The sequence below is a fragment of the Lasioglossum baleicum genome, chromosome 7 (genome assembly GCF_051020765.1).
Source record: "Lasioglossum baleicum chromosome 7, iyLasBale1, whole genome shotgun sequence".
In the NCBI taxonomy this organism is placed as follows: domain Eukaryota; kingdom Metazoa; phylum Arthropoda; class Insecta; order Hymenoptera; family Halictidae; genus Lasioglossum; species Lasioglossum baleicum.
The window spans coordinates 16,126,383-16,147,839 of record NC_134935.1 but is presented as its reverse complement, the minus strand read 5'-3'; the positions used below and the strand labels follow the sequence as shown (position 1 = coordinate 16,147,839).

Here is a 21,457-nt window from a genome sequence, read left to right as displayed (position 1 = left end):
CCGTCAATGGCGCCACGGACGTTTTGACCAATTTATTATGTTCAAAGAGAAATAAAATATTTGTAAAAAACATTAAAAACAGTACCTGTTATTGCATGTTACCATTTCAGAAAAATTCCATAAATATTCTAACACTATTGCAACAAAGTATTTAATCGTAATTTTTTATTCGAATCAAGGCAGAGACAGCACGTGTGATCACTTGTTGGTAATTCTTGTCCCCATAAGTTGTTGATGTTTGTTTATATCGTTCATATTTTAACAAAACAATGATTGCATTAGATTCATCAGTTAAACTCGGAAAATCTCCGAAAAAACCACAAGGTGGGTAATCAGATTCATTTTACTATTAGTCTGTTTTCGAAAAATATTGTTTCGTTTGTGTACCTAACCTCCTCGAGGTAAAAATTTTTTTAAGCACACGTTATAAACATGTTATTAATTCTAGAGTCTTATCTATTACAAGAAAGATTGAATTTAATTTAAAAATGATTTCATTTCAATATCTTCTACCTAGCTATGGTCACCTTTGACATGAGAAATTCATTATCGTCGGCTAAGTATTTTTGCAGTATTTATTATATTTATGTGTATTTCGATAATTGTAGTGGAATTACGAGAAGACAGCGATGACAGCGGACAAGATAGTAGTGATGACACCATGGAAACAGAAACACAAGAATTGGAAGGTGCGGGAAATGGATTCAGAGAAACAGAATCCGAGGAAGACGAGTCTAATACTCAGAAAGTGGATGGGAATCCTAGTTGGGCAGATGCCATGCAAAAGATTCTGAGGACGAAGAAGCCAAAGCGTAAAAAAACCATAGTATTATCCAAAGCTAAAAAGCTATCCGATGTTGTAATAAAGGAGAAGAGTGAAGAGCCATCCTTCGAAATCAAGAAAGAGACGGAGGAAATAAAAACAGAGGAGGCAGAAGATGTTGATAATAGTATAGAAAAGTCATTGAAACAAGTGAAGGAGAAAAAGAAAGATCATTTGGGTATCAGACTGAAGCCGAGTATAACAGACAGAGAACGTGAGAGAATGTTGCAGAAAATTGCAACCAAGTAATTATATGTTATAGTAACAGTAGGGATAGTATATTATTTATTTGGTTAAAGCAACTGAATTATTCCGTTTTTTACAGAGGCGTGGTGCAATTGTTTAATGCTGTAAAACAACAACAAGGTGAAATTAAGAAGAAGTTAGCAGAGGCTGGCCCATTAGAGAGAAAACGAGAGCAAGTACTTAAACACATTGATAAGAATTCGTTCTTGGACGTTCTTATGGGCGGAAGCAAAAGTATTAGAGTAGACAACGACGTGAAGGATGAAGAGCAAGCAAATAAAAATGTTAAAGAGAAGGTAAATATATCGTATATTTTATAATTCTGTCGTTTATAAATTAATATAACAATTCATAAAAATTAATCTTCAAAAGGACAAAGAAACATGGAACGTCTTGAGGGACGATTTCGTAATGGGGACGAAGTTGAAAGATTGGGACCGTAAAAATGACGAGGACGAGGATTCGTCGGCGCCAGAAGATATGGACAGTGATAATTAAATTATACAAATATGTAAGATATTTTTCATCTTGTAACGATGCAATTGTTATCAAGTATGCTCATTAAAAGTGAGTAAAATTACTGCTTTGAATTTATAAAATAATTACTCTTTCTCTCTCTTCAAAAAGCATCGATTTCATATTAAATATTTAAATTTATATCCGATATCTTTCAAGCTACTCAACAACGGTAATAATAACGTGTACAATGTATAATTTCTCATATAATTTATCATATGTTTATAACGCATACATGATCCTATCTAACGTTAATTCCTATTGTTATTTTATTTACGCCACGTGATCGTGGCTGAAGAATAGTGCCATAATATTTTCTTTTTCCCGTAAAATGACACAACATATATCTTGTGTACTGAAGCCACAGCTTTGGAATAATAAAATTCAAATTCAATTTAGGGATATGGTGACATATACATAGTCTGTACATAGGACTTGATTTGTCCAACAGTTATTCTATACACATCTTACTTTTATTTGTCTTGTCCTTGTCACTTTTAATGATATCGTCATGTTACCGACTCGACACGAACATGTACAAATACAAATCATAAGCATCTCGTGCTATACTGGTATCTTGTCGCGTAGTCATCACGCTGCGTCTCGTAGTAAAATAATACAAAAAAAGCAAATGTATAATAAATAGGTTCTAGCATGATCCACTAATAACATGTACAAAATATTTAACTTGACTTACGGTGATTATTCTCTTAATATATACTGAATCTAGTGTGTAGATTAACCCTTGGACGGACTGACCTAACATCATCGTATCATTTCCCTTCGATTATTGTGCCACAATGAAATTGATTGTACATTTTGTCGTATATAAAATTATGTTTAGAACCTCGGTCGTACTATAATCCATGATTCTGTTAGGTGGTTTGCGTAGAATGCAGTAGCGTCAAACTTAAAATTACATTATCTGTACAATTTGTTACAGGCTTTCCCGGAGTATCACAGCTACTGTAACAACCGATTAAAATATTCTTTAATCCCTTTATTCGATGCTTAAAACAACAGCAATTAAATTCAGTCAATGAGTTCTACCGTCGTGTCTCATCAAAAATGTGTAATTTAGAGGATGAATCGATATAAGCACCAGTGTATTCTTCCACAGGGTCCAATCATTTCGATCTGCCTTTCGAAGAGGAGACCCGAGCGACCAATAGCTGACCATTCCACAGTGATCAGTCTTGAGTGATTATGGTGGACTCTCGACAGCCATTAGGAGAAAATATTACAGGTCTCCAGTTTCAAGAACAGAACATAACAACATCTCTCTCTCTCTCTCGGCCACTTCAAAGTAAAATATTCTTTCTAAATTTCTAGATCTCGCGTTACACGCGACTTTCACGGATGTCAGCGAGGGCTCCGAAATTCCTGGTCTCCTCGTCAGAATAATTCGACTCCGTTTCCCCTGCCTGTGACCTGCCGGCATCGTCGGAGCCCCTATTTCTAATATAATATCCTGCCGGATTAGATTCGTTGTTGCAGTTTGATTCGTTTACTTCCTGGCCTTCGAAGTGCACGTTCCTGTGACTAGACGGTTCCTCTTGGTCTACCTGCGACCTGGACCTATCAGTCTCGTTGCACCTTTGCGAGGGTTGCCCATGACCATCTCTCTGCGCATTCTCCACGTTGTTCCTGCTCTCCTGGCTGATCCTCGACAGGCTCCTAGCTAGATTTCTAGAGTTCATTACCTCGTTCGCCGGGACTGCGTTTCTGGATACTTCTCCGGGCCCGTTCATGCCCATTCTTTCGTTGTTTCTGACAGTGTTGTCGGTGGTGGAGCAATAGTTGCCATTTTCGGGCAACGTCTCGCCGTCTCGTTGCTGGTTTCCGTTCCCATTGGCTATGTGGAACGAGGTCTCGTGCTGATAAGTTCTCAACGCCTCGAAGTTCGCGTTGCTGAACACACGGGGTACCATGCCCTGCGTCATACGGTAGAACTCCAGTTCGTTGTCCACGTAGTAGCTGTCCAACGGGTTGCTGATGATCGAGGGGTTCCTGGAGACGTTCCTGCGCGGGAAACTCTGGCTAGAGAAGTTCGTCATGTAGGGGAACGCTAGCGTGTCCATGGGGTTGCCTAATATATGGGGACAGCCGTCCAGACTCTGCATCTCGATCTCCTCTTTGCCGTCGTGGCAATAGTTACGCATGTCTAAGTCGTGCGGAAGATTGGCGAACCTGAAGATAAATCGTGCCGGTAATTGTGAAACTGATGTAAGTCATATATTAAAAAGAATTTGACAAAGAGACTGTTGTTTTTTATAGTGAAATAAGTGTCTATGATTAGTGCGTGCAGAGCTTGCTCTATTGACAGGTGTTACGTTGAACGTGGATGGTTGAAGTTGCACGGGGGCAACCACTGTTGCTCGTGCTTAGTTTATAAGTTTAAAGGACTTTTCAGGATGTACCTGTGCAATAAAATGTCGGAGTACGATGGCGGCATGTCCGACTCCTCCTTTCCGTAGATGCTCTCGTACGTCGGGGGTGGGAAACAGCCTACGGACCCTAGACTATCTTTGCTGGGCGTCTCAGCGTCCATTTCTAGTATGCTACCCTGGCTGTTCTGCAGCTGGTGCCGGTTTATACTTCGTGGATTCCTCTGCGCGCGGAGGACGCTGTCGCCGAGCTCCACCAAGTCTAAACCTGTTAATCAACGAGTTCATGATCACTTGACGTTTAAGACGAAGAGGGTGCAATTGAAAATATAAAATACTGTTCCATTATTTTCCGCCTACATAAACATATTCAGTATAAAAGTTTAATGATAACGTATCACCATAAATGTATACTATGTCCATGCATTTGTAACATACCGTTTGTGTTAACATATCCAAGGTTACTCACAATTGCTCCAAGAAAATATTAAAAGAATTAACAAAAGCACGCTCTCGCGACATTTGCATCAATTGTATCGAATTAAATAATCTCCGGTATTCGATTTTACGATTCTTCGTGTGCCCGTTTCCCTTTTGCACATGCAAGGAGCTAACAGGTGCGGGGGTCGGGGTAGCATGTCAGTGGCCTTGAACCGGAAAGGAACGCCTTCTTGAAAAGCGGGTCAAAGATATAAAACGAAATAGCTTAACGCGGAGCTCCGGTTCCGAGAGAATTGATTTTAAAAATTCAGCTGTCGTAACAAGGGCGTTCTATTCTCTCCGCTAATATCGGAAACATCTTCTCATCATTTCAGTAAGTGAAGCTTAGTGTACGAATTTATCGCCTAATAAAGCCAATCGTAACATCAATATTTATGAGAGGATGAATGCGTTCATGGTAGCACAAAGTTTCTGATGCGACCGTCTGGGTATGGTCACGGTATCTAGGGGGCTAAACTTTACGAAGTGGCAATTGCGGTAAGCAAAGAACAGATTAAAATACAAACAACAAGCGCCGAGTTCTACGGAAAAAGTTGGACGTAACTAATGGAGGTTTGAGGACGTGTGTATTGCATCTCGGTACGCTAAGGGTTGTAGTATCCTAAGGACACTGAACATTGAATACGGAAGGATCTAGGATCTCCGTGTGAGGGCCAAGGGCTAGTATCCAGTTGCAATCTCACCAGTGGGATCGGTTTGGAACTGCGTGAAGATTGTGCCGTCCACAACGAGCATCCTACCGTGCGGCAAGAGGATGATGGTAGGCGTTGCAACCATCGCCTGGTCGCTGTTGCCGAATCGGGAGTCTGGTTCGGGGTCCTCAAGCCGGCAGCAACAGTACCGTCTGCACAGGGATCTGCAGAAGGGAGCGCCCCAGCAGCAGTACGCGAAGATGAAGCACAGAACCGCCAGCATCACCAGTAGGGCAGCTACCCCTTGGCCCTGCTGAGCGGCTGCGAGGGTTGGCCCGCCGGCGACGCCGACGCCTACGCCGACGCCGAACCCTAACCCTCCGCTGCTGCTCATCTCGCCTGGAACGTCGTTCGAGTCCATCAGTCTGTGTCTAGCGGGACAATGGACTGTATCAGGACACTTCAGACATGGACACACTTCACGGTCTACTGATAATCTTCCCTAGGGGGTGCACAGTTATTACTTCGTCACTTTTAGGATTGTGTAATTCTCTTGGCTCGATTTTCAATTTTTGAAGGTGGTTTCGTATTTGAGGCAAGCACAAGATCATTGTTAACTGTTAATATACATGTTTTACTCTACTCTTAGGGGTCGTCTTTGCTTCAATCACGTTTTTAACACGATAACATGTTCTTTCTTCCCTAACATTGTTCTCAGCGGTGGACATCAGTGGTCCTCAAAAAGTAATCAAGTGGTTGATTTATTATTATTACAGCCGTAAAGAAGGAGATTTCAAAAGTGATGGCTGCTCGTAAACGGTAGGTTCCTCATAAACTCGAGAGGAATTTAAACGGCAGTTAACAGGCGACGATTCTCGAACTTTTTCGGTTAAGACGCATTTAGAATCGTGCGTTCTCGCGTTAACACCAAAGTCGTTTCTCGCGAGCAATAAAAGGTTTCGATCCGCAATGCGGAGCACATGGCAAGCACTAACGTACGTGTTCCTGGCACTAGTCCAGTGATGATGAAGTTTTCTAAGTCTGATTCAACCTTACTCTCCCGTCTATCCCCGTTATCGCCGTTTTCACTTGTCTCGCGTATCCGAAAGATCACACTGTCCATTCCTCCCATGAAAGCGAGTGTTAGTTTCGGACATCACTCTCTCTTATGCTAATAGAATAAATTTCGTTCGACGCTCGGAAGAAAGGTGAGGTGAAAGTAGAAGAGTGCGGTAATCTGGTCGTATTGTAATCGGTCCCAGTGGGTCAGCAATTTTTTGAGAAAAACGTGACTGACAATGAAGGCCGTTCGAAAGTCATTCGAAACAGATGCTTTAAAAAGTCTAGAAGTTTAAAAGTCCATTTGCAAGCTAAATTTTCAATGACGAATTTTATAACGATGCTTGCTTGAATTCCAATAATTATAAAATGAAAAGTGTGAAACCGGTTGTTCGATCGATCGTAATATGATGTTAGTGTTAAAAGAAGATTATTAAACTTGTTTCACATTCAAAAAATCATTAATAGGTTTATGCGTGTATGCCCAATACGCAATTCCAGCAATACCCTGCATCAATTATGTTGTTTACTACATGCGTACAGGTTTAGAATCTATTAATATGTAGAGCAAGTTGGCAATGTAACGAAAACAGTAAAGAATAGGTTGCTATGTTTCTGTAAATGTACTATACACAATTTCGGTGACTCTATGTATCACTTGTCTTGTTTACTACGTGCGTACAGATCAACAGTCTATTAATATTTGAAGCAAACTGCGAATGTAACAAGAATAGTGAAGAATGACATTTCGTATTATCCTGTGAATGCAAAACGCACAGTTCGATCAGCCCCATGCACGAACTTACGCCCATATTATAGCGCAATACCTTGGGTGGTGATATTGTAGAGCCAAGTGGTGCCCGTCGTGGTTGCTGGTTCCGATGCCTTGCGCGTCCCGAAAACCATGTATGCAGAAAGTCCTCTCGTACCCCGAGAAACGGCGAACCCTTCTCTCCTCAACGGTTTCGAAACGCGAGGCGATCACATTGACAGTCGTCGCGTGTAACGCGTCGCATCACGCGATCAAGCTTGTATACAGCGGCCGACTATCCAATAACCCGAGAAACCAAATTAAAAATGGCGCTCCATGAAACGAGCCAATCCATTTCTCCGTTTTGCTCTTTATTTCCTCTTGCTCCCTCCCTCCGACTGTATTAATCGGAACTCAACAAGTCCCGGTGCGCCGGGCCGTTAATAACATCGTAAACAACAAACGGTGTCGCCGGTGAACAACGGCCCGATATTGTTTCCCCGTTTCTATTGACGATCCTCGGGACCAGTCCGCAACAGGATCAATCCGCGAGGAGACGTCGTGCTTGAGATCGAACGGTGTGCACTGTCATCGCAAAGACACTCTTGACCCATTTCAAATTGTCTCCCCACTTTACTTCAGACCCGTTGGTTTTCGCCGTCGACGAACCTCTATTCCATAACAGGGGACCTCCTTGTCCACCTTGTCAATACGTTTCTTTATCTGTACTTTTGACCAGCCCCCATCTCTCAACGAGCGCCTTTTTCCTCGTCCTCGAGATCTATTATTATGACAGAACATTAATTCCTTCGACCCTGTTTACCACTTTCCATCCGCTTCTCACCCCCGTCAACGTTTCTCCTCTTACCGTGTGTCGGCGTGTTCCTCCTGCTCCACGGTGTGCCAACGATTGCGATCAGACGCAATGCAGTATTTAAATAACAACAGGTCCGAGAGCGGTCCTATAAACTTTGCGAAACACTCGATAACGTCGTACGTATAGCTTCCGGCCGATATATACATATATGTATCTTAATCCTCATCGGTTATGTATCCTATATACGCTCTCTATAAATGTTTTACTTACAAGTAACTAGACATGTTCCTTGTGAACGGTGTCGCACGGTGGATCGTCCGTCGTCTATTGGCTCATTAACGCAAGGCATTGTTCAAACCACTGGCATCCCCTCGCGTTCCGTGAGTTTGACGTCACCGACTGCAGATGAAGCCGCGCCATATTATTTACTATCGATGCATTGTGCGTTCACCAGATACCCCCTTCAAACACCCTCGCCGAATTCATAGTGTTCAATCTCAGCGAAATAATCCCACATTTTTTGTATATGAATACGATCAAGCAAGAATTTAACTGACGTCGCTGCCGACGATAGTCAACAACCCCTTCGGGATTGGCATTGATTGATCCACACAGTATCGTGACGACATTCGAGTTACATCTGCACACACAACGAATTCACGGAGAGACTTTTTCACTGTTGTCGCGTCAGCTACACGGTATCTCCATTCGAATATCGATTCGAACGAAATGCTTCGACGATATTTTTAACCTAAACCCGTCTTCGGTTTTGTTCTCGTTCGATTTCCTCCACGGGCACCGCCGATCACGACACCTTCGCGCGACAACCTGGTCGCACGCTTGTTAATATGTGGGTTACCATGGGGTTTACCAGGCCAGTGTGTCAAATCTGCGACCACCGTCGAAATTCGCTGCAGTTTGTAGGGCGCAGCGGTCTCCCCACAACCCCTCGAGACACTGGCCAACGATTCGTCGATGGCCTCGTCGGTGGCGCTTCTTTTATTTTTCCCACCCCTGTGCTCCGGATGAAAGCGACTTCTTTCGCCCTCTCCCACTTCGATCCCCACCGCCCCCTTAATTCTAATCCCCACTCTTCGTTAACCTGTTAACCGGAGATGACGAGGACACTCGTCATTTGCATCCTCTTCCACAGCTGATACTTCCTTCCTCGTATACGTATATTGCATACATAGATAAATCATATCCACATCGCTAGAAAGCAAAATACAATTATATACAGAATTTTTTCAATTCTGTTACCAAAGCATTCGATTGATGCTCGGCTTTCTATATTTAACCCTTTGCACTCGGAGCTATTTCAACACGGAAACCGAATTTTTCTTCCGACCTAGAATACTTCGATTTTATTCATATGAAACTGATCCAATTTACACATACAATACTTATAAATGTTTCAGTAGTTTCTTAAACACTAATAATAATGTAACAAATATTTTGAATAATTATGCTTCCATCGCGATTTCCTTAGTACCAGGAGATTCCTCTCTAGTACCGCTAAATGACGAAAATTATTTAATGGATGCTAATGTTTGATCAATTTCTTTATGATGTTGATTTGGCGCAGCTAATTGATTTAACAAATGAGTGGTTCATATCACCGATTTTATTTATTGTTAATCAAATCGCTACACATCATTGCCGTACTTACTTGCGTGTTCACGTAGGTGTTTGCGGTCGGAAAATCACCTGATTAACCTGTTTAACCGGTCAGGTACGCGCAACAGGATAATTAAAGATAAACAATAATGATTCAGAGCGATTTACTTCGTAATGAAACATTTTTCTCATCGATAAATGAGAAATTAAATGACAGTAATTCGGTCTTTTCAAATAAAATTGTCAACAATAGAATGGTGAACTACAATTATGTTGCACCAGCTGCACACTGTTCAGCCTACGAGAAAATCTTCTAGAGTTTAGTCTCAATAGAGATACCGCTATCTTTGTTGCGTCACTCATGTTTATAAAACGATAACGTGATCGTATTAATGTGACTGTATCTTCCTTTCCAAACATGTCTCATAGCCAAAGGAAGCGAAGAGATACGGTTTATTCGAGATATTGACAGCAAGTATACAATGATTCCTTAATGGTATATACAAAAATAGAAATTTTACTTTTCAGGCAAAACCTCTAGAATCCACTTTTTAAAGGATTTGATTTCGGATACAGTTAATTCGTGGTGTGCACCCTTCAGTTCTGTGAACTGGCCTGCTATGCCCAGTTCTTTTAAGTTGTTATAGGATTCTGCTCCCCATTTTAGTGGTACCAGCTCATCTTCTGTGCCATGATATTGTACCAGAGGCGGTGTTCTTCCTCGATTCGTTTTTAGATACTGAAAAAGAAATTGTATTGTTGCCAACCAAGAAAAACGAGTACAAAGGTTGATTCTATTGTACGCGTACCTCGTATACCACTGAGTTTCTGTTGAGGAAGCAGGACATAGCAACGCAACCTGCTAGAGATGTTTTATATCTGTATGCTAAATGCAACGACAATGCACCACCCATGGAAAAACCAGCAACAGCAATATTTTCATATGGAATTCCCTTGGAAACCTCTGTGTCCATCAACTCCAATATATTTGTACACATAGAATTTATGGAGTCCAATTCCTCGGGTACATTTATGTGTATACTCTTGCGATCGAACCATACATTGCTAAGCTGGAAAAACAATTACTTCAGCTGTCACCAATTTCCACTTGCAAGTTGTAATGTAGGTATATCATAATTGACTTACCATTCTATTATTAGGCGTGTAAGGTTGAGCCGGTGCAGTAGGGTAAACAATTTTTATGTGTGGGAACTGCAAGTCTTCTTTTAGCTTCAATTCAATCCATGCTTTCATATCATCTCCAGAAGATCCTGAAGTTTCATTTTATCGAAGTTAATACAGAATTAAAAATAGCAAGCTTAATTATACCTAACACCTTACCTGAGCCATGAAAGCAGAACAAAGTGGCTCTGTGTTTCTTCGTCGCGTTAACGATATTAAACTTCGGTATCTTAATGATCCCTGACATGTCTCTTCATCCGTTGTTACATAAAAGTCGGCGAAAACTGAAAGTTAATTCAAGAATTATCGCTCCGTTTATCAGCATCGCTCGGTGTTTAGATTCACATAACCATTACATCCAACGTTCGAAGTCCATAGTTCCTAACCGAACTCAAATATTCCTATGATTCAACCTAGTCCACATTGTTGAGAGCGGAATTTCCTCTTTTCAATTTGATGTAACATTACGAAGTACACAACACTAAAAAGAATTATACACAAAGTATTTACTTACAGGTGTTATAAGGTTAGGATAATGTGGGAGGTCGGGAAAGTAAATATATATGTAGACTGTCCAGCTATATACGTAATAAAATCTGCCTTATATAAGCTGTATATATATATAAGCTTTAGGGATTGACAATGCAATTTTCGACATAAATTATTCATTTTATTCATAGACATATATATATGTCTATATATATGTCTATGATTTTATTGATCGTGTACTCGAAATATCTTGTACACCATTTCGAAAAAGATTGCACGAGATAAAAATGGAAAGTTATTCTTATATTTTCGGTTGTTTACACTGGCGCTTCTCATAAAGAATTTGAATATTTCGAAATTTTCGACTCCTGGGTAATTAATTAAAAAATTAAAAATTTTATTTGTTAGAAAGTTTTTAAAATAGTATTTTATGTAGAGGATTTTCAAAATAGTGAGAATTAATTTATTTTTTCTCGTAACGATTAAATTTTATTTCTGAAAATCTTAATGTACAGCGTGTATAAGAAATAAGACTAAATCTCGTCGTAGTGCGATTCTATAATCGGTGGAGATTTGTAAAAAAAATCGTGCAAAATGTCCTTGACCTGGATTATTTCAAGGTCAAACAGTTTTTCATTGCATCGTAGAGTAGTCGTAACGAGGAACAAAAGTCTCAAGGAACCATATACATTGTAAAATGAACCTCTCTTGAAAACGACTTTCTTTCGTGAACTATTTTATTCCATACATCTGCAGGGTGTTCTAGCATTGAGTACAACCGGGGAGGGGTAATTCATCTACATGAGGAAATAAGTCGAAGATTTTAATTAAATTATGATTTCTTGCAATCTAATATTACCTGTTTGCTCAATCTACTTCCATCGTCAAGGTAATCTTTTAAATACTATCCAGCGCAAAGTTCAAATATACATATATTTTACGTTATGTTTTAGATTATGAAAATATTTCATTCGCGGAAGTGCCCCTTACTATTTAAAATCGCTATTTTATTTGAATTGTGGAACAACGGATTATTTCAAATAGTAATTGAAATATTTTTTCTCCAAAATTTCACCTGACTCTGGAATTATGTTTGAATTTCGAACCGAGCGCACACCTGCAGCTTTTATACGTCCTTGGATCTTAAAAAGTGTACGGTATGAAATATCAGTTAGCGTCGGCAGCATTCGAACGGTTAGCGGTCGGATTGGATGTTGTTTGAATGGTTTCGCGGCGGTTCTGTTCGCAGCGTTGATCGAGTTGTTTATGGGAAGTCGTTGCTCCGCGGGACCGTTGACATAACCGTGTTCCTGCGCACGCATGTCTCGATTTCTGCTCGAGCCTCTTCCGAGATCGTTTGAAAACGCTTCGCAGACGGCCGGGTCTGTGTTGTAGTTGTAGCACAGTACGAGTGCACACGGTTGCGTTGACAAGGGATACACACTCTGGTAGTTTGTCGCGTTAATGGATACGTCGGCGGTGGCTCGCTGATTCTCGTCTCACGTTGCTCGGCCGACAGAGTTATGTTTAATGAGTCGTCGTAACGATCCACCGGAACGATGCAGCGAAGTGGTGAGTAAACGATCAGTCTCTCTCCTGTATCTTCTCTCGATTCCCGTGGAAAACCGACGGCGACCATTTTGAAGGCGCCAAATTTTTGCGTCAATACACAGCGCCGTATCTGCCCGGTCAATACGACAGCCAACCTAACCTACCAACCTATTCCACCAAGACCACCGCTGCTCTTTTAACTTAAAACCATTTCGACCGTGTCATTTTCCAAATTTCATAACCCCCTCCAAAGTTTCGCATACACGAATCTATTGAAACCAGAGGTTCAAAACGACACTTATTGCCAAAATCTTTTTAAAAAACGTCATTCATTGAAAATGAATACCAGTTATCAATGAACCTCAAAGAAATTTTCCAAAAAATGATATGTAATATTTAATATTGAATGACAATCATTGTTCATGAGAACAAAGCTTTTTAGTTACCGCATAATCAATGTCGTCGATAAAAATTGGTTATGGTTACCATTCGACTACCGCTATCATTACTACTTCGTGACTAGACGAATTTCCTTGAAATACTGTATGACATTTGCATTGTTGTAACTAGTTAACGACGCGTGACATGTCAATGCGTGACGGTGAATAATTCTTTTTGCTGGGAGGTTCGATGAGTGTACATATTACGACACCGATCCCATCGAGCGCGTTGGGCTGGGCAGTTTGAACTTGACGTGCGTAGATTTTCGTGGCATTGACCTTTTAACAGAGTTGAATGGTTCGCTATGATTTTATATTTTCGTTCTCGCTGAGGTATGACGTACATTGTGAGCCAGCGGTGTCTTCTCTCACTTATCGCCGACACTTATTCAGCCAGACTCGAGTTAGTCTAAATAACACGGTGTAGATTGCCAGCTCGAGTTAAACGGAAGGGAAATCAAAACAAACGGGCTCGGAGAGAGATTCTCTCTCGTCTTCCTGTTTATTTCAAGTGCATTCTTCGGCTGGTCTGCACTCGCGTGCACGCAACAAGAGCGATACGAAATTTAGAGTGGTATAGAGGCGACTGCAGTGATTATCGATTCTGCAGAGTCGAATAATTAATCTCCACTTAATTGTGTTTATGCTTTTTGCGGTACGTTAATAAAGTAAAATTTGCTTCGATAATTGATAGCAGAATAACAATCTGGTACATCATGTCTAGAGATAAGGAATTTTAGAAATATTTTTTTGTGAAAGTATATCAAAGACACAGTTGATTATTTTAGCGATGATGTTGCCGTCACATGTTTAGATAGTCGAGTCATACGTTGCTCTAGTCGGGCTAGTTTCCTTCTCTCGGCACATGAAACATTAAACTATTATTCCACACGAGTCGGTGAAATCATATCTGCCTTCGTACACACTGGGTTTAGAAGTAACGCAATAATGGCAAGCTTAACATCTTGTACAACCGTTGCTTTCTTTTCAAACGACGCACTCGTTCGTTTCGTAGCGGAAGAAAGCTGCGAACGTTCACAGCGGATGTTTATGCAAAATGAAATTTCTATGCGTCAACTACAACAGACAGGATAGATAGACGTTTATTATTGTTACAAGTGCATAAAATTCGCAGTCCACAGTAATCGAACTTCCTCCGATTTTTGCGCACGATCGAAGATGACTTCTTGCTCCGAGGAACGATCCGAAAAACAGGGGAATAACGGTCGGTTAGGTCGTTTGTTCGCGACGCATTCCAAACATACATAGCTTATTGCACATTCATTTGTCTGACCTCGGTAGCTCTGGCGTTGAATGAATAGCAATCTGTATTTAACAGCATCTCTGGCGTCTTCTCGCGTATTGGAGCTGCATTGCGTTCTTATCTGTTACGCATTGATAACGGATCGATTAGGTTATTGAGATGTCGATCACGAAGCTGTATTAAGGTTTCAAACGTTGTGGTTAGGATCGCAACTCCAAACGTAACTGTGACTAAAATTCCGAGCGCGTACTGCCCCTTCGCAATACCAGGCACGAACACTACAGCAATTCCAACTGAAAATTCCAACACCAACCATTCCCTTTTCTCGCAATAACGACCGTGATTCTCGGCACAAACGCAGTCGCAATCTCGGATCACAATTGGAGCGACAATTCCATGCTGCCGGGTTTTGTTTGTAGTTATTGCAATTGCGATTGCGAATGACCCCCGAGCCATGCAATTGTAATTGATCTTGCACGATGAATTCCGCGAACAAAGGCAGCTGCAATCTCAGATAACGATTCGCGCGACAATTCCATCATGTGGGTTGGTTTATACACATAATTGGAATTCATTCATGGAGTTGAAACCGCAATTCCATGCAGTTCGTAACGTCTTCAATGCAACCGCAATTGCAAGCTGAATTCTGAACGCGCTGGTAATCGCATTCAAAGTATTTCGAAGCTGGAAATTCAAGTCTAAAGCATATCGCACGAGAGAGTAACCCCGTTTCGCGCAGCTTAGAAGATGGTGGGGGCGCAGCGAGCCTATCATCTCTCACTCCACTACCCACTCCCCACTTTCTTGAACCAATTAGAGCGGAGATGCGCAAAGACGAACGAAAACTGGCCTTTCCGCGGGGTTACTCTGGAATTGCGATCAAATCACAGTCGCAATTGCAATTTCAATCTCCAGGAGAACTCTCATACTTCGAACAGACATCGCCACCGTTCCTTGGAATCGAATCATTCTATCGAGCTCGAAGATTCGATCATCGCGAGTTCCTGCGACGCGAATGGAGAACCGTGAGCGAACACGGTCGCGAACCAGAGACACACCCGTATCGCGAAAAAAGAGAATTGCGAGCGTCGTGCGTGGCTCGGATTGCGGTGGTTCGATTTCCGATCTGAGTATCGGGGTAAGAGAGGAGAGAGCATCTCTCTCTTTCTCTGGGAGCAGGGCGCACAGTGATAGATAAGTGTGGAAACTGGGATAAAAGAAATTATTTTAAAATTGGATTTATAACTAACAAAATTCAAATAAGATTAACAGGTGTATTCAATTCTGCATATTATACGCGAATAGATTGAATTTTCAAGTCGCACTGATTTTTGCCCCACTTTTTCGAGAAATCGATCATTGCGGGGCGGCCCGTAAAGTGGTGCGTAAAATCGAAAAGAGGGAAGGATGATAAAGGGACATAGAGCAGGGGAAGCGAGGGAGGGCAAGAGAGAGAGAGAGAGAGAGAGAGGTCGGTGCGTTTAACATTATAATTGTCTCGCGCCTCGAGAACAGTCGTGCACTTCTTCGCCGGCACGTGAAACACGCGGAGAGCCTCCGAGAGGCCGGCTGCCGATCGTGAACCGCGAGTGCCTCCGGTCAACATTTTAGTACACTTTCTGTGTTCGACGTGTAAACACGCCGAGCACACCTCGGCCATCGTTCCCACACCGGCGTACTGTGGCAAACAACTATACGTGTTCCTCGATTGTGCGTGTGTTCGATCACGGATCGGCAATTGCACCGGCAATTCCTTAGACTCGTCTATTTACACTGGTTAACTGAATGTGCTCGGATGAAACGCGATCGACGAAGTCCGTGTAAGACCCAAGTAAATCGGTAAAAATAACGTGACTTTAGGGACTGTCTTTTTAAATGATGATATAAATTTTTCTTCCATTCAAAATCTGCATTTCTCCAATTCTTCGTTCGAGGTTTTTGATCTCTTACAACCAGGATGTTTCACTTAAAAATTTGAATTAAGTACAGTATACGTATTTTTTTTTCATTTTATATAACATGGTTTTTTTATGTCCTATCAAATGGTCCGAATGGTTATGCGGCTATACCCTTTGATTTCCGAAGGGTGACTTCCTGGTGCAAAACCTGAAGATGGAATTTCGATTCGAGACTTCAGTTACTCAGCGTGACAGATCGATGGTCTAAAAGCCGAACTTTTTCGCCCCGGTGTCTTGAGTCTCCCCACCCCGAAGAGCCGTATCGTTTAGTCGGTGATCGATCGCGTCTTGCCAACGAGTCTTATCATTTTCCAGTTGGTGCCTCGTGGGAGCTGGGTCCGTGAATCCCAGTAGGTAGTTTTCATTCCGTACGAGTGCCCGGAAAACCCGGGCCGCGTCCCGGTTCGGTTCCCGGTAATCCAATTTGAACTTTTCCGCTTTTGTAGCAGTGCGAAACCATAGGAATCGCGACTGCACTTCGTCGTTGATCCGTGCAGACGGTATTGAGACCAACGATCGATCGTCTCGATCGCGATCAAAATTATTTAACTCGGCTCGGCGAGTTCTCTGCCGGAACTCGCCGCACATTCTGTATTCGCGTTGTCCGCGTTCATGTTCCTCCGCTCGAAGTGCAGAATTTTAAATGCGTGATCATTGGACGCGGGCAGTGTCTCTGTCTGCAAGAGAAACAGAGACTTCGTTGGGACAGTGACCTTTTCGGGGTTCTTCGTTGTTCGAAGGGGAATCGGTGATCTCGAGATCCTCGGTCCCTCGCGGAATTTTCGCGGTTCTCTTTACTTTTTGCGATATCTATTTTCGGTCGGTGTTCGCGAACGAAGCCAGAGCAGTTCGTGGTCGCGATTCGCGCGAACGCTAGGAGAAAAAGTTCGATCCGCGGGTTCTTTCGGAACTCCCGCTCTCGCCGAGTCTCATGATCGAAATGGAAACGCCGACTGTCGTCTTGGTCCCGCACAACACACGTAAGCCTTCATCTTGTAGGGTTAACACGATGATTGCCGAATTATTATTAATAGTATTATTAGACTGCGGATTTTATGACTAAAATCTGATACTGACACTTAAGGGGATAGACTCGCGTTTCCGATAATGCAAAAGATCAATCTAGGCCGCAATCGCTCTCAAAGGTCCCATTTTTACGTTTACGAGATGTAATTTGCATTGTTCTGAAACATAAAGCTGCGCATATACCTATTTTCATAAAGCTTGGCTTTTCTAAAGCTAAATAATGCAAATTACGCCTCGTAAACATAAATATAGGACGTTTGAGGGCGATTGCGGCCTAGAAAACCCCATATTTGCATTATCCCGCACCCTTGCAATCATGGAAACGAGTCTACCCCCTTACCACATTCAAACTTTTGTCTTGTACTAATAAGTGACAATGGAGGAGGGGGTATTAGACCAACATGACATTTCATTAATAACTAGCTGTTATCAATTGTTGTATTTGATTTTGTATAACAGTTATTGAAAGAAAATTTTCGTTTCGCCAATAATTTTCAACTTGCATGGTACATACTTCCTTAACCCCTTGCCGTACCATTTTCTTTACAGTTACAGTGATTAAAACGTCTTTATGTACAAAAATGTCGTAGAAATGTCGATCAGAATGTCATCAAATTTTATTTCATCTAAAATGAAACGCGTAATATTTGTCATATTTGTTAGACTTCGTTAAAAATCTTCGTCACGAGTCTGGCTCGTCAAAATACAGCAAGGGGTTAATATAGTTCGTAGCAACTGTGGTTTCCGCGGAGCGTCAATGGGAGGGAGGCTGTAAGAAAGAAATCCTCGTTGAAGACGTTTCAGAATCCAGAGGAGAGCTCGGTTTAATTGTTATTTCAATGCATTTTAATTGATCGATGCTCGACCAATTGCTTTCACGTGGTTCTGGAGATAACAGTGTCGGCGGGGCGCGTCGAAACGCTTAATAACGATTCGGCGTAATCGTGGCACGATCTTCCTAAGCTGACTTTCGCCTCGGGCCGCCTCGGGTCGGCGCAGCCCGGCGTTTCCGCGGAATCGAGCAAACACAATTTATCGGTGTTTGTCTCCTATCGGAACCCGAACGAACCGACCAATGAACGAACGAACACGGGAACACGGTGCATTATCGGTGTTTCGATTAAATCGGTCCCGCCCGAACCAACATTTCAGACGGGCCTTTTAATTGGATCGTCGCGGTTCATTACAAGTTCCGCGCAGAACGAGACATCGAACAGATACATTTAATGCGCATCGATCCGCGCTTCGTCGGATAATTTTTTACCCCGTTCTTCTTCCTCTGCTTTTTCGTCGCTTTTCCTCAAAGTTCTGTCGGAACGGGGGATCGTCACCTTGCCGGAATAACAATTACCTTAACTCATTGCCGGGGTGACCCCGTTTTCCAGACAAGATCGAAAGACATCTGTCACGGTAACGGAACGGTTTTTCCTCCGCTCCCGATTATATCGATTTGCCCCGCGAACCGGGACGTATTAACCTGTTAACCGACCAGGACCAGAAAGATCGTACTTTTTGCTCCGACGGGTCCTTGTAGCTTCTTCGACTTCTTTGGAAGTTCCTCTCTTCTCATCGCTTTTAAGAGGATGCTGTTTCATCCCTCTGTTTCTTCGCTTCTTTTTTTGGGCATCTCTCCCACACGATGAGGAACAGGCTTTACTAACGTATCTTTTTTTATTTTCATTGTTTTTAAGTATATGGATGCACTATTGTAAAAACAATGTTGTTTCTCCTACGTTACCCTACTTTGTGCTACTTTCGATGAGAATTTAATAACGATTACAAAAGGATAAAAATTTATGTTGACCTAAAAGAAAATAGTACCTTTACATTTAGCAGAGTCTGTTTGAAATCTCTTAAAGACTTCTGCAACATCATGTTCAAAAGTTCCTGTAAAGGAAACAATTCTTGCACCACGCAAACACAGTTGTCCCAGTTACAGGATCAGCGAGCACCCGCTAAATTTACGCGACAAAGAATCTCGGTGACGCCTCAATTATTAACATCGCTGCCGGGCCATTTCTGGGATGGTACAGGTTGGGTTAATAATTGAGTCCGTCGAGGAGGTAGTTATGAATCGGGACTAATTAAAATCAATCCTCTGTATCCTTGCCCGTGGTTCCCCCCGGTTCTTATCCTTGCTCCTGTTATCATCCGTTCCTATCGTGTTCTTGTCCCCGTCCTCTCTCTCTCTGTCTTTCTCTCTCTCTCTCTCTCTCTCTCTCTCTCCTCCATTTTGTTTCCGGTTTCGCGCGGATGTCGGACGACCGCATGCAACACGATAATCTGTTTTCACGACGACAACGACGACAACGACGACGTCGACGACGATGATGATCACCACGACTACGTCACCGTCGGACACCACGGCAGCGGTAAGTCTCTGATAAGGCTAGTCACATTCCAATTGCCGAGCGACACGCGTGCTAGCGCCCAGCCAGTCGTGATCGCAATACTAAAATCGCAACGCTAAATCACGGACGCTCATCGGATCACAGTGGGAGCCAAAATCGCGAACCATTGTGTTCAGTCGATCGGCGATTGTCCGAAATCGGTACGGTTTTTTTCAGTCGGTCTTGATCGGTCGAGAACGATGCACGGCTGGTTTGTAGATCGTTTTCCGGAAGCGGGTCTCTGTAATCGGTTTGTTTGAACGATATTCTTCGCTGCGCTCTGCTCGATATGATGAGACACGTCCTCGGATGGGCGTTTCCTGCGTGTCGCACAGGAAGTAGCCGGCATAGATTCTTTTAACCTGTTCAGTAGGTTAGTCGTTCTTGTTTGTTTATTGATAATTAATGCGGTTATGGTCCGATTGCTGGATTGATGGAAAATGATGTTGAATCAACCCTTACGGCATAAGAAATACGTACATTGAATAAAATTTCTATTTAAAGATTTAAAGATTTATAAAGGAAATATTATTTATTAATTATTGGGTTTTGAAGAATCACTTTTCAAAAATCCACACTTTCGAGGTTTTCGCAAATTTTCTAGTTTAGTAGAAAATACACTGTGCGACTGTAAAAATCAAATTTGAATTTTATTATAGAATTCCATCTCTCGAAAAATATGGTTGAAAGACGTTTCCTCTGCAAAATTTAAATAAAACTGCTCCGAGCCATCCAGTGGGGTTAAAGCTAAAAAAAGCAGCAAATAAATTCATTTTCACGATTTGCGAATAGGAAAATGGAAGGTCGGTAAAAAGCACGCTGTAAGTAATTCGTCCTGTATAGTGAGCAGGTTAGAAGAAATCAATTATCCGGCTCTGTAATTATTTCTGATGCATTTAATTGTTGTTCAATAGCATTCTCGGGAAACGATCGGTACAATCGTAACCGCGATTGACGAACCAGCTAGTGATCGACGACACTGACTCAGGTGTTGAGCATGTTATAAGTGTAATTTTTGTATCCATAGAATATATCCGCAAGGTGGGAGTGTGATAAGAACGATTATCACTCGGAGCGTGTATTCTTTACGCGATAAAACACAGTGGGGACTTATAGTGTTTCGCGAATCGTCGACTCTCGGATATATGTAGCAAATTTAATTCGCGAGTGTTTCTATAACCAACAGTGGTGTGCTCGGCGTGTGTTCTCTGTTGGACAGAGCTTAACAATAGAACTACCAAACAATTAAAACCCCCTAGCTGTAATTTCTTCGAAAAATCAATTCTTTACAAAATCAGGTGATCAGGGTGAATTACAACTATCAGTTTATAAGTGGTGCGAGTCCATTTATTACCCGAAAGATAAGACGATGGTCTAGTTAATCACATTCAAAAGTTCGTGTTCTGTCCTTGCAGAAGGACCTAGCAAAATTTTTCAATTGACCTGTTCGAATATCTCGAGAGTAAGATGGATTTAAAAATGATCAGATTAATTGTCTTGTTATCCGAGTAAAAGGGGATTGATCGAGTTGACCTGTCTGGTAGTTGTAATGTTAACACGGTGATCGTTGGTGCACAGAAGCTGCAGAGGGTTGCAGACGTCAGGGGACGTGCGAAACGCGACGTTTTTTCGATGATCGGACGTGATTCCGGCGAGACTGACGAAATTAATAAAGCAAACGGTAGCGATTCGCCCGGAGTCGTGGTAGGATCGTTAAAATGTCAGCGCCGACGGCGTCGAGACGTCGTTTGAACCCGGCGGTCCTCGCCAGATACAATGGCCAACAGCGCGGTCCCTCTCAACAGGTA

General features: G+C 42.1%; 3 protein-coding genes and 1 long non-coding RNA gene across 7 annotated transcripts; 2 read left to right on the top strand and 2 right to left on the bottom strand.

The window, feature by feature from the left end:
• The first annotated feature begins 26 nt into the window (after positions 1 to 26).
• LOC143210981 (RRP15-like protein) lies at positions 27 to 2,048 on the top strand. Its single transcript, XM_076428365.1, has 4 exons — positions 27 to 324; positions 609 to 1,068; positions 1,149 to 1,365; positions 1,442 to 2,048. The coding sequence occupies exons 1-4, from the start codon at positions 270 to 272 to the stop codon at positions 1,565 to 1,567; spliced, it is 858 nt and encodes a 285-aa protein (XP_076284480.1). The 5' UTR covers positions 27 to 269; the 3' UTR covers positions 1,568 to 2,048.
• Positions 1,361 to 9,543, bottom strand: LOC143210969 (uncharacterized). Of its 3 annotated transcripts, none has more exons than XM_076428336.1 (7): positions 9,402 to 9,543; positions 8,003 to 8,944; positions 7,784 to 7,884; positions 6,992 to 7,696; positions 5,157 to 5,536; positions 4,006 to 4,240; positions 1,361 to 3,775 (listed from the first exon to the last, which is right to left on the bottom strand). In XM_076428336.1, the coding sequence occupies exons 5-7, from the start codon at positions 5,524 to 5,526 to the stop codon at positions 2,926 to 2,928; spliced, it is 1,455 nt and encodes a 484-aa protein (XP_076284451.1). In that variant the 5' UTR covers positions 5,527 to 5,536; positions 6,992 to 7,696; positions 7,784 to 7,884; positions 8,003 to 8,944; positions 9,402 to 9,543; the 3' UTR covers positions 1,361 to 2,925. The 3 variants fall into 3 exon arrangements, with proteins under 3 accessions (XP_076284451.1, XP_076284449.1, XP_076284450.1); XM_076428334.1 differs by having other exon boundaries at positions 5,157 to 5,504; XM_076428335.1 differs by having other exon boundaries at positions 5,157 to 5,504; positions 7,784 to 7,877.
• A 320-nt stretch (positions 9,544 to 9,863) lies between these two features.
• LOC143210985 (lysophospholipase-like protein 1) lies at positions 9,864 to 10,875 on the bottom strand. The gene is made up of 4 exons (XM_076428370.1): positions 10,691 to 10,875; positions 10,496 to 10,620; positions 10,159 to 10,419; positions 9,864 to 10,088 (listed from the first exon to the last, which is right to left on the bottom strand). Exons 1-4 carry the CDS (start codon positions 10,776 to 10,778, stop codon positions 9,867 to 9,869), a joined length of 696 nt encoding a protein of 231 aa, XP_076284485.1. The 5' UTR covers positions 10,779 to 10,875; the 3' UTR covers positions 9,864 to 9,866.
• Positions 10,876 to 11,470: 595 nt separating this feature from the next.
• On the top strand, positions 11,471 to 21,451 carry LOC143210997 (uncharacterized). 2 transcript variants are annotated; one of them, XR_013009363.1, is made up of 3 exons: positions 11,471 to 12,592; positions 19,513 to 19,631; positions 21,228 to 21,451. It is a non-coding gene; the product is annotated as an uncharacterized LOC143210997 (long non-coding RNA). The 2 variants fall into 2 exon arrangements; XR_013009362.1 differs by lacking the exon at positions 11,471 to 12,592 and having other exon boundaries at positions 17,220 to 19,631.
• The last annotated feature ends 6 nt before the right edge of the window (positions 21,452 to 21,457 follow it).